Source organism: Macrotis lagotis, chromosome 1 (assembly GCF_037893015.1).
Source record: "Macrotis lagotis isolate mMagLag1 chromosome 1, bilby.v1.9.chrom.fasta, whole genome shotgun sequence".
NCBI lineage: Eukaryota > Metazoa > Chordata > Mammalia > Peramelemorphia > Peramelidae > Macrotis > Macrotis lagotis.
Genome location: NC_133658.1, coordinates 621378365 through 621391573, shown reverse-complemented (window position 1 = coordinate 621391573; position 13209 = coordinate 621378365). Strand labels below are relative to the sequence as shown.

The following is a 13209-nucleotide window of genomic DNA, read 5'->3' as shown; positions in this document are numbered from 1 at the left end:
GGAATAAAGTCAGTGGAAATGCCTAGAGTTTAGAGTAGTAGTGTCTTATTAGTGATTAACAATGATGCTAGTGTCAGTGGATCAAAATGTGTGCATTAGGGAGTTAAGGTGTGAGAAGGTAGGAAGGAGTCATCTTCTAAAAAGATTTTTTAAAAAATATTTGATCCCAGAGGAAAATCTCCTGAAGTTTAATGAATGTATGTATGTTTGTATGTGTGATATATCAGACTTGAATTTTAGGAAGATTAATTTAATAGCTGATGTGGAGTTTAGAGAGACTTGAGCCAGGGAACCAAAGTAGCAGGGTGTGGCAATCTATTTTTCATCTCTGATTATCCATCAATATATTAAATATGTTCTATGTACAAGGAAGTCCCCCAAGAAATGTTTCCCCTACAGGTAATGTAACAAGTACAGAGAAAGTAGAATAAGGTAGGAGGTGATGGTAAGAAAACAAAAATCCATGCAAAATGATCTAGGAAAATTTGAGGAAGGAGAGGAAATTTGTAGATGTAAGGGAAAGATACAACAGAAGGTTTCATGGAGGAAGCAGTGCCTCATCTGAGTCTTGAAATTTCAAGAGAAAGATTCAGAGGAGGGAGAATATTTTATCAGTGTAAGGAATGCAGGTGAGAGACCAAAACATTGAATTACAGGGAATACCATTTATTCTTTCTAATGTTATATCTATTACATAAGATCAAAGAATTTTAGAAACTGAAGGGACCTAGATCATCCAGCCCCTTCATCTTATAGATTAAGAAAGTAAAATCAATCTTTTTTTTCCTTTCATCTCTCATTGAAATAATTGCTTGACTAAAATAAAATAAAATAAAAGTACTATATATCTGTACATCACTTTAGCTTCTGGAACATATTTTTACATATCTGTATTCCCCCAAACCAATACTGTAATCTGTTGCCCAGCCTTAATAATTATCATTTTGAAATGACCACATTTCAAAACACTGTCCATCAGTAAATGACAATGTTGTTTGTGAGTGAAATACAAGGCTTCTGGCATGCATGGAGGGGATATTAGAGTCCATGAGGAAATGGAAGTCACACTTTATGCTTAACAACTTTCCACAGATTCTATAGTTTCTTGGTTTAAAACTCAAATTTCCTATTTTCTTTGCTGCTGCTAAGTCTTTGCTTCTCTTCACAAAGAAAAGACTTGTCAACTCAATTTCTTATTCTTCTGATTAGAGACTGGAACATATCCTGGAAAATACAGGCAGCCAGGAGACAGACTCCAGGTTTTTGTTCCTTGATCTTGTTCCTTTCTCTGATTGCAACCTACCCATGTACAAAGTTTCTTCCACTGTTTTATTGCAGAGTGAAAGCCTGTACTGTCAACTCATTCATTAAAACTGTAGTGGAACAACTTATTTACCCATGAAAACTGTTGATAACAACAGCTGGCATTGCTGACTATCAAATTAAGATTAGGATATATGTGTGTGAGGAGATGTATAAATAACAAAGCTATTTTCATAAAAGTATGCTGTCCTTCTTGGTCCCTTCTGACAGAAGGAAAAGGGCAGGTATTTGTGATGTAGTTATTTACAAAAAAAAAAAAAGAGAGAGAAAGAGAGAGTGAGTGAAAGATGAGTGGTTGAGTGGTTAAACCCTCCTTTAATAATGTAATATCTTTGGATGAATCAAAGTACAAGAAATCATTAGCAAATTAACAGAATTTTGTGAACTTATGCAGTAAATTGGGCTATTCCTAATTCATAGTATGTTGGGGCCATTTTAGACTAGTAAATGGGATGCATCAAAAGACATTGCCCTGAAACCATAAACAATTAGCCAGTCTTCAGTGTGTTTTAAACATTCATTTTCTTTTACCCAATGAAGTTAGTCTTACAAGGAGTAAATGAATGAATAAATAACTCATCTTCTTCAACTTGCCATAAGTGATAACTTTACCTTTGAGAAGAAACGAGCCTGTTTTTATTAGAATTTATTAGAATGTTTTCAGACAGGTGGGAAAAGGAACAAAATCAACTTTGAACCTCTAAATCTGATTTCCTCATTTATCTAAGCCCCCATCTAAAGTGAGTACATTAGAAATTTTTTTTCAAGTTGAAAGAGTAACATAGCTGCCTGTAATGTTGTAGTCTAGGAATCTGAGTGATAGCGGCAGTCTAATTAAAGAGAGATTGATTTATTAACAGAGCTTTACTGGTCACATAATTTAGCAGCTAGAGGTGTTATGGGGCCTAGGGTAAAGCAGGACTGCTGAGGCTCAAGATAATTATTGCTTGACTTTGGACAGCTTGACAGATGGGTCTTCATTGTTGCTATAAATCTAGCCTGCAATTGAAATTGCCTTCTTTATTTAATAGGGTTGGATGGCACATTGCTGATTGTGACATCACAATTCTCTGAAACACACCATCATCCTGCAGATTTCTAAGGCATTGTCTAAGTCTTCTCTTCTGCTTATTTACTCAGCTGCACAATTTATATGTGGTTTTATTCCAACAATGACTCCAATCCATTTTCCAGCTGTCCTTCTATTTGAATTTGGGATTTCCAATTGACATTCTTTTCAGCATGATGAAACTCTGACTAAGTTAAGGAAGGAAAGGAGGTCCAATCTTTAACTAGATGGATGCACTGGTATAAATATTTGAATCAATGGTCTGTCCAACAGTTTTATAAAAGTAAAATATATATATATATATATATATATATATATATATATAGGCATATATGTGTATCTATTAATGTCATCTATAATTTCATTGATATAAATTATGCCTCTAATATACATATACTTAATATTTATGTATATTTGTGTGTGAGAGAGGGAGCAGGGAAGAGGGGATAGATGAAAGAGAAATCCAATTGATGGGACTGCTAGCTAAATATTAGAGGTGAGAGCAAAAAAAAAGACTAAATGCTCCCACCTAGGCTTTTATGAGTATTATGTATATACAACCTTGTATTCAGATCTCTCTTTTCATGCGTTGAATGAAAATTTGGGAACAAAAAAAAATGTTAACCTGGAGGTCACAAAGGTAGATTGTAGTGTGTTATATCCCTGTTACCCTGCCTCTTATGAGTTTAGTTGAGGGATGTATATGTGTCACAGATATAATTAATACACAAATTTATAAGGGAGATGTTATTTCATATTATAGTTGTATCTGTGTTACATATAGAAAGGATGGTAAGTAATTATAGTAGATTGAAAGCCAAACCCGTGCTTTACTACTTAGAGGTGAAAAGGTAGAGACAGTACTGGATATGAAGCTAGAGGACCTAACTTCAAATCTGGGCTCTGCTACTTATAGTCTTTGTGATCTTGGGCAAATATCTGGGTCTCAATTTCCTCGATTATAATTACTTTATATTTTAGAAAGCAATTTTATATTGCAATATAATTTCTATATATTTTATAATATTTTATATTATGTAATTGCTTTATCTTATAATTGCTGATCAAAATGACCTCTAAGGTCCCTTAGAACTTTAAGTCTAGGACTCTATTAGTGAAGCTAATGTTCTAGTTGAGATGGGAAGGTATATGGTCAAGAGCTCAAATAGAAAATAGCCTTAGAGACAGGTATAGAGATCTCCTCTATGAAAACAAGTATTATGCTGTTAAAAATTTTTCTTTTTACTTTTATCCTTTTTAAATTTGTCACTATAAGAGGCAGGTAGAGAAATTCATCTGGTAATATTCAGAATGTTAAAACCTGATATTACTATATAAACAGACATATATAATATTGAAATGTATATACACATATTTGTAAAATGTATTGTGAAGATGTATGTGTCCACACATATATACACACATGTATATGAGGAGAGGAGGAAGAAAAAGAGTGATACTGTGGAATAGAGGAGATGAGGAGGTGTTACCCTCATCAGATATTCATAGTTTTCCTCAATAAAGGAAGAAGATGGGGCATCTGTTGTAATTATGTACAGGAATGAGTTGGAGGAGGGGAGTTGAGAGAGGAGAAGGTTGGAAACAGTTTGCAGTGGTTAATTAAATAAGCAGTCAATAAGATTAAAGTAGTAAGATTGGCCAGCTGATGTTAACTGTCTTTATTTTCCATGTACTCCCCCAATGCATGGAGCATATTTAATGTAGATGCCTCTTGGGGACAAGACACAATTTCTAAACTTCAGTGTCAGTTGAAAATTTCCCCATGAGACTCTGTGATTTTATTCTTGTCTTATAAAATCATATGGGACAGAGAGATCTGTGGCTCAAATTTGCTATTATAGAGATTGAATGAACTTAGCGTAAGAGTGGCAGGTTAGATAACTTGATTACCAAAAATCTCTGAAATATTCATTTTCACAATAAGAACCAACTTCAAGGGGGTAGTGATGGTGTTTGGGGGGAACGTGAAGTTCAGTTTCCATGTTAATTAATGGCTGATTTATTTATTGTCATTGCCAGTCACAGCAGTAGTTTAAGGTCAAATGAATATAGGTCTATTGTTTGTCCTACATAGCTCTTTTCACAGAGCCTTCCCTCTGGCTTTGAATTTGGGGCTTCCAGTGATTTTTAATCACCACTGACAGAGACTGAATTTAAATGTTTTCTTGATGTCAAAGGTGCTGTATCTCATTATCTCCTTCCTGCGCCATTCCTCTTGGCCACAGCCTGGTATTATTCAATTGAAACATATTTTTAGCTTGAAAAGTGGTAAAAATGTGCTCAACAGAATAATCCAGTTTAACCTGACTTTCTTTGAAAGATTTTGACCTGCTTGAGTTCTAGGGACAGGAAAGGAATTTTTTGCATTTAGTTGTGCACCAAAAGGAAAATAGAATTATTTTGTCTACCCTGAAATTATGAAAAAGATCAAATTGGAGGTGACTAGGTGGCACAGTGGATAGAGCACCGACCCTGGAGTCAGGAGTACCTGAGTTCAAATCCAGCCTCAGACACTTAATAATTACCTAGCTGTGTGGCCTTGGGCAAGCCACTTAACCCCATTTTCCTTGCAAAAATCTTTAAAAAAAAAAGAAAGAAAAAAAGATCAAATTGAGCTCTCTGTTATCAGACCCTGTGCTAATGTTTCTCTCTTATTTAATAGTAAACATTGGTTTTGGTGTCTGAAAATTGAAGATTCTGTGAATAAAATTATCCTTAAGGATCTTAGCATCTTTTCCTTTCTATTTCATCAAAGAAATGACTGGAAGTCAATTATCAGAAAAATGGAAATTTCTCTATGAAGAGCTCTTGGATAAATTGTATTGCCTTTAGTAGGATTATCACATGAGATCCTAGAAGATGGGGAAAAAAATTCCATTTTCATTTCAGAATATCTCACTTTGGAAATGGCATCAAAGTACTACTTTAATTGATTCAAAAAGGTATTTTAATGTGATTTTGTATCTCTCTCTCTCTCTCTCTCTCTCTCTCTCTCTCTCTCTCTCTATATATATATATATATATATATATATATATATATATATATATATCCAAAAGTCCCACTATATCCTTAAAAGTGGCTCAATCTTATATATTTTCCCATTTTTCCAATGCATTGAAATGGAGTAAAGATATAGAATTATTCAGGTTAAAAGAATTAAAAATGCAATGGTACAGCTTATATTTGTGAATATAGCCAATGATCTCCTAATAGCTTACCTATCTTATCCTTTCTCTGAATAAGACATAGGTCTATGTGTGTTTGAATATATACATAAAATATAACCTATGGCATTGTTTTTAATAGATTCTAAAGTAGTTTATGCAAAATCAGGAAAATCTGTAATAATTTTTAGATACAAATTGTATTCATGCTTTCATTTGATATAGTACCTTGCTTCTATTTTCTTATGAAAGGAAATGAAAGTAGCTTTAATTATTTATGATAGTATAAGAGTCAGCATCCCCTTTCATTCAAACCAATGTGGTTGGTGGATGGATTATTTTTGGCATATCAGTCAATTTCTTTTGCCACAACAGCTTACCGGGCTACAGCAGTGAAGACGACTGGTTCCATCAACTGTACCTTTTTGAACCTCAGGTCTCTACCATCGCACATTAAATGACAACATTCACACTTCCACACTCCACTCATTTTGCTAAAACACCATGAAAGTAGGTTGACATCCTGGCCTACCTACCCTTTTCAATAGATTGTTGGCTTCTAAAATGTTTCATCTTTATTGATGTACAGACATGTAGAGCTTTAATTGCATTTAACTAAATGACATTGTTAGAGTGGTCAACACCTACCCTGGGCCAAAGATTGTCTAAGTATTTGATAGATCACAGAATTATGCAGAAGTTTCACCAAGTAGACCTTCCTAAAAACCTCCCTCCCACCCCAATACAGGAAAAGTCATGCCCACCCCTTGACTCAATTTTTTTCATTTGGAATTTGGATCCATTCTCTTTGAATTTATTAATGACTTCTAGATTGTAACCTTCTGGGAGCTGAGACATTTTTGCAATTTAGTGTTAGCTTTGTAATGAGTCCCAGTGTGCTGTGCCTGATCAATTGATTTATAATCCAAAATCTTGACTGATTGCTTTTTCATCATAACAATTTTTATATTCAATACTAAGCATTTCTCAGTGCATGTTTATGTGTGTGTGTGTGTGTCTATCTGTTTCTCTTCTTTTCTCTCTTAAACTGTCGATTTTTGATACCCAGATTGTGAGGATCTGATTTGTAATGAAATATTTTTCACCCATTTGAGTATCCTCAAAATGTACTGCAATAGGACATTACTTCAGAAAGAGAAGTAAGAGGATGAGCACTGTCCCAAGAATAAGTCAAGATGAAGCCTCTTGGTTTTTGAGTCCCCCGATTTGCATAGGTACCTCATTTTCCTCCAGTGTTGAAAAGGCTACTTTTGATGATTATATTCAGGATGAAAGAAAATATTCCTAACAAGGTTGAAATTATTCTGAATAATATTTTCTTTCTTTTTAGCTGTCTCCGTAATGAGGTACAGCGCCTCTGCTTTTGGGTTTGCTGTAAGTAATTTGAAATGTCCTTTTATACTGCTTTGCCCCATTATCTGAGTCAATGTAACCTTTCCATGGACTCTGTGAATATAGGTTTTCAGGATAAAATAGTAAACTCTGAGAAGATTCACATTGGGGACTATCTCTACACACAGTTGCATATCTTAATCTTCTGAAATGCTAAATACTTTAATATTTAGCAATAGAATTGCACTTGATACCATATTCTCAATCATAGAGTGCAAGTATTTTGATATTTGACTCTGAGCAGATGAGAAATTCTTGTTTAATAATAAATGCCTACTTTTCTATAGTCAGTTTCTGGGATGCTTTAGGATTTCAGTTTTTTCTTGAGTTTCCCAAATTCATTTTAGGCTTGAAAATGATATTTATTCAACTATCCTCTGTTTGAATGATTCCCTGTCCTTCCACCTCCCAAATAGAATCACAGTTAAGATAAAGATTAGGTCTGGTTTAGGGTTAGCTTTAAGTCACTTCCCAGGGAAAGTGTAAACTTCTGAAGATCTAACTCCTATTTGATTTAAACTGAACAGGAAATCTTAAGCATTTTTGTGTTTTGTATCCCTTTGGCAGTTTATTCAAACTTGTGGACCCTTTCTCAAACAATGTTTTAAAATTCATAGTGCAAACTAATTAGAATTACAAAGGAAATAAATTACTTGGAAATACATTATCAAAATATTTTTTAAAAACATAGATCCCAGTTTGCTCTAAAACCTAGTTTAAATAATGCTGAGAGCTATTATTTAAGTTGTGATGCTATTTGTAGAGGGGAGGAAGTAGGATAGCTAAGACAGTTCTGAAAATTTTATTCATAAAATAATTGGGGAAGGGGGTTGTAATTTTCTGCATTTTTATTAGATGAAAAGAAATTCATCAGATGAAAAAGTGTGGTTGATTAACAATAGGGTGTAAAGGGTCTCACTTAAAGAGCCCCTAAACCTTGAGGTTTCTTGTTTTCCCCCCCCTACACATATCCCATTATAAAATGTAATTTTTCTCTCCACTTAGGGAGTTTTAGAGCATTTGGAAAATATATTTCCAAAACTTTTTAACAGGGATGTGCCAAATTTCACCCAAATGATTTGTTGTATTAAATAATAGATTCAGTGTCTTTGGATAACTGAACCCCTTTATTCTTACTATCTCCAGGGGGCTGGCAACTAGAGAACATATTAACACATCCTGCCATATCAAAGACTGTGGCTTTTTGGTTTAGTTAGCGCAGATGATGATATCTTTTTGATGATGGTGGATTAGATGTACAGGATTCTCAAATCCCCAAGGGTTTGCTATTGTGTGGTAAATCAGTGGTGATTTAAAAAAAAAATGAATATGAAGTCTCTTTTCCTTGAAGTTAATTTGCTAAATATTCCCAGCAAAATGACTCTGGAAACCACTGACTCTTCTTATTTCCCTTCTTCAGTTTGATGCCATTTTGGATGTTTTGTCATCGGCAATTGTTCTGTGGCGCTACAGCAATGCAGCGGCTGTACACTCTGCCCACAGGGAATACATGTAAGTAAATCTTAGCACCTTATAGCTTGGGTAGTATCCAACTGCAAACCTATGGCAATCAGGAGTGATCAGGTCTACATTAGTGATCATGAAAAGGATGATTATCAATGAACTTTGACCTATATATCTTTTTAATCTCTTAAGTAAAGAGGTTCTTTTGATGCCATCAGGTATAAGATGAATTTGATATGATTTTTATATATATATATATATATATATATATATATTTATATATTTGAGTTCATTCACAACTTGTTCCTCTCCTGAGAGAGACCTGGGATTTCATTATATAATAATGAATCTTCTCACTCTTGAGTCCAACATGCTATTATTTTTAATTTTTATTGGTACAAAATTATAAACTTCTTGAATAGAGCTTTTCTCTCTGCTCTGCTAGTTTATGCTGTTTCCCTCCACCCACCCACCCACTGAGACAAGTCTCTTACTGTTGGGGGAATACTAGAACATTAATAAAAGATCTTCTCTTTTTTCACTCTCTACCTTCTACTACCCTGCATCTATAATGACCCACATTCACTCTCTCACTTTCTCACTTACACTTAACTTCTGTCACTTGGCTATGGTTCCCCCACTTCCACACCATTTAAATAGCAAAAGTTGCCCTTCTTTTCTGATAGCACTATAAGTAAGGAATATATTATAAAGCAGGAGGAAACTGAGTTTTTCTTACAAATGTATATATATATATATATATATATATATATATATATATATATATATATACACATGTATAATATTGATCATCATAGTGATGTATCAAGCAGCCTAACTCTTTTGTCAGGATTTTATGTTTCTTTCATTCTTTCCCTATTGTTCCAATTACTATTAATTTTAAAGTCAATTCGACAAATATTAAGTGTCTAATATAAACAAAGTTCTGTATTATATTTTGGAATATAAGAAAGGATATGACAGCGATCTTGTTTTTAAAGAACTTATGGGGGTAGCTAGGTGGCACATTGGATAGAGCACAAGCCCTGGAGTTAGGATGACCTGAGTTCAAGTCCAGCCTCAGAAACTTGATACTTATTAACTGTGGGACCTTGGGCAAGTTACTTAATCCTATTCCTTGGAAAAAACCAAAAGGAAAAAAGGGGTTCAATGTGAAATCAGGATATATGTATTGCGGGATAAGATGAAGAAAATGTGATATGGAAAAAAAAAGCATAATAGGGCCAGAAAAAATTATGAGAAACATTAAAAGGAAAGTCTCACTATCAAACTGCAGGAGAAGAACACTAAAATGTACTTTGAGAAGAGGATAATACCAGCGATAGCCCTTGATTTAAAAAAGGACTACTTATTCATTTAAAAACAACAAAAAATCAAGTGCAAGAAATATATTTTTAAAAATTAAAGTTTTGGGGGCGGAGCCAAGATGGTGACAAGAAGGGATCCAATCTTAGGAGCTCTCTGATAAAATTCATCAGCTAAGGACTCTAATTAAACTTTCGAGAGACAGAACCCACAAAGCGACCCAGTGAGGTAGTTCTCCTACTCAAGGTAACCTGGAAAAGAGCAGAAAGGCTCTGCTCCCCACGATTGGAGAGGCGGCCCGCCAGAGTGGTGGCCTGCCAGAGCCAAAGAACTTCAGCCTCCCGGAGGCAGCCCCAGGGTGCTGGGAGTCTCAGCTCACAGCAGCAGGGGAGTCTCCTGAGCTACACCCCAGGGAGCACCGGGCACAAAGTGGGGGAACAGTGGGGGACCTCTGCCAGAGTGAGCATGTGGAGCCCAGCCCTCAGGGCACACAGCAAGCAGCATGGTCTTTCCCCAGCCCTGATCCAGGAAACAGAAGCAGGCACAGGCAGAGCTGGTAAGCAGGAGCCCCCAGGGCATGAGCCCATTGAACCTAGGGAGGGGAGTGAAGAGAGAGAGACTGCAGAGCTCTGTCCTCTGCCTCTGGAACAGAACTCTGGGGCTCTGACCACATTCAAATCCTGATCCCAGTCTAGGCCCCCCCATAGAACAGCAGGGCCTCCCCCCACCTCAGCCCCGGGGCAGAGGGTGCTTATGGTCATTCACAGACCAGGAGGGAGGACAGAGCCTCACACACTGAGACCCTTGTGGGAGTGTCCCAAAAGCTCAGGAAGCACCCTCAAAACAGGCTTAGGCTGGGAAAATGAGCAAGCATAGAAACAAGAGGAACACCACTGAGAAATATTTTACCTGTGAGCCCAAGAAGGATCAAAACACTCAGTCTGAAGATGAGGAAGCACAAGCTCCTGCATCTAAAGACTCCAAGAAAAACAGAAATTGGGCTCAGGCTATGACAGAGCTCAAAAAAGACTTTGAAAATCAAATTAGGGAGTGAGGGAGTTGGAAGAAAAACTGGGAAAAGAAAGGAGAGAGATGCAGGAAAAACATGAAAATGAAGTCAGCAGCTTAGTCAAGGAAATCCAAAAAAATGCTGAAGAAAATAGCATGCTAAAAACCAGCTTAGGCCAAATGGACAAAACAGTTCAAAAAGTTATTGAGGAGAAGAATGCTTTAAAAAGCAAAATTGGCCAGATGGAAAAAGAGATAAGAAAACTCTCTTAGGAGAACAAATCCTTCAGAAAAAGAATAGAATTCAGGGAGATTGATGGATTTAACAGAAATCAGGAATCAATACTTCAAAACAAAAAAAATGAAAAATTAGAAGAAAATGTGAAATATCTCATTGAAAAAACAACTGATATGGAAAACAGACTTAGGAAAGATAATTTAAAAATTATTGGAATACCTGAAAGTCATGATCAGGAAAAGAGCCTTGACATCATTTTCAAAGAATTACTACAGGAAAATTGCCCTGATATTCTAGAAGCAGAGGGCAAAATAGAAATGGAGAGAATCCACCGATCCCCCAGAGAAAGAGATCCCAAAAAAACAACCCCTAGGAATATTATAGCCAAGTTCCAGAACTCCCAAGTCAAAGAGAAAATATTACAAGCAGCCAGAAGGACACAGTCCAAATATCGTGGAGCTGCAGTCAGGATCACACAGGACTTAACAGCAACTACATTGGAAGCTCGTAGGGCTTGGAATATAATATACCAGAAGGCAAAAGAGCTTAGAATGCAGCCAAGAATGAACTACCCAGCAAGGCTGAATGTCTTCTTCCAGGAAAAAAGATGGACTTTCAATGAACCAGGGGAATTTGAAATGTTCCTTTTTGAATGGCCAGAGCTGAACAGAAGGTTTGATCTTCAGATACAGGACTCAGGTGAAGCATGGAGATTGGAGGAGAGGAGGGAAATATAAGGGACTTAATGAGGATGAACTGCATGTATTCCTGCATAGAAAAATGACACTGATAATACTCATATGAACCTTCTCAGTTAATAGAGCAGGTAGAGAGAGCTTTTATAGTTGAAGCACAGGAGAAAGCTGAATTCGAAGATAAAATATGGTGTAAAAATGGAGTCAATAGAAAAAAAGGGAAATGGAATGGGAGAAAGAAAAAGGAAAGGGGGAATAGTCCAAGATATTTCACATAAGATTTTTTTATTACAATGAGCTATTGCAATGATATCGAAGGGGGGGAGGCAAGGGGGAATGAGGGAAACTTTGCTCTCATCAGAGATGGCTAGGAGAGGAAACAGCAAATATACTCAATGGGGTATAGACATCTGGAGTAAGAAGGGGGGGAGCAGGGGGAAGGGGTGGGGATGTGAATAAAGGAGGAGAGGATGGACCATGGGGGGAGAGTGGCCAGATATAACACATTTTCTTTCTTATTTCTTGCAAGGGGCTGGGAATGGAAGGCCTGCCCAGGACCACAGGGCCAGGTGGATTCTGGGCCTAAGGGGTGGTATGGGGGCTCAGGGCTTCTTGGCCCCAGGACTAGGGATCTGTCTGCTGTGCCATTCAGTGACCCTACAGCAGAGTCATAGTGAAAGGAGAGAGAAAATAAAGCACATGGTAGTGGAGAAATAAGAAAGGAGGGAGTTGCGATCAGCAATGGCAACAGTGGAAAAATATGTAAATAACTTTTGTGATGGACTTATCATAAAGAATGAGATCCACCCATGACAGAGTTGTTGGTATTGGAACAAAGACTCAAGCACATTTTTGTTATTATTATTTGGGGGAGGGTGCAGGGCAAGGAGGGCTGGATGGCCTGCCTGGGGCCACATAGCTGGGTGATCTTTGGGTGTCTGGGGCCAGATTCGGACCCAGGTGCTCCTGCCTCAAGGGCCAATGCTCTGTCAGGTGGCTTGCATGTCACATGGCTGGGTGATTGTTGGGTTTATGATGCTGGATGTGGACAAGGGTGCTTGTGGCTCCAGGGCTGGTGCTTCGTCCATTGCGCCACCTGGCCATACCTACAATTATTACTATTATTATTTTTTATTTTAATTTTTTTCTCTCCCCTTTACTTTTTTCACCCAAACAAGTCTATCTATATTCATGGGGGAGGAGGGGTATTTTGTTTACTTGTAAACAAGAATATTTTATTAATGTAAAAAAACATTTGTACAAAATGAGAATAAAAAATAAATTTAAAAGAAAAAAATTAAAGTTTTATAGACATGAGATGGGGAACTTTTTAGCTCAATGTAAAAATCCAAAACATTTCTTTCTTTGATTGAAGGGAATAAGAAATAGTATATTCAGAGTATAATTTGAGCTAAGGTATAGAGATGGGAAAAGGACAAGATAAAAGCAAGGGACAGAGTTTGACTGGACACAGAGTATATGAAGGG

The 13209-nt window shown here is 36.6% G+C and overlaps 1 protein-coding gene across 1 annotated transcript in view; it reads left to right on the top strand.

Annotated features, from left to right (window-relative positions):
• TMEM163 (transmembrane protein 163) overlaps positions 1-13209 on the top strand; it is a 288446-nt gene that overhangs the window by 123932 nt on the left and 151305 nt on the right. The window contains exons 3-4 of the mRNA XM_074215047.1: positions 6930-6973; positions 8412-8503. Of these exons, the coding sequence (XP_074071148.1) occupies positions 6930-6973; positions 8412-8503 (136 nt within the window). The remainder of the gene's footprint in view (positions 1-6929; positions 6974-8411; positions 8504-13209) is intronic.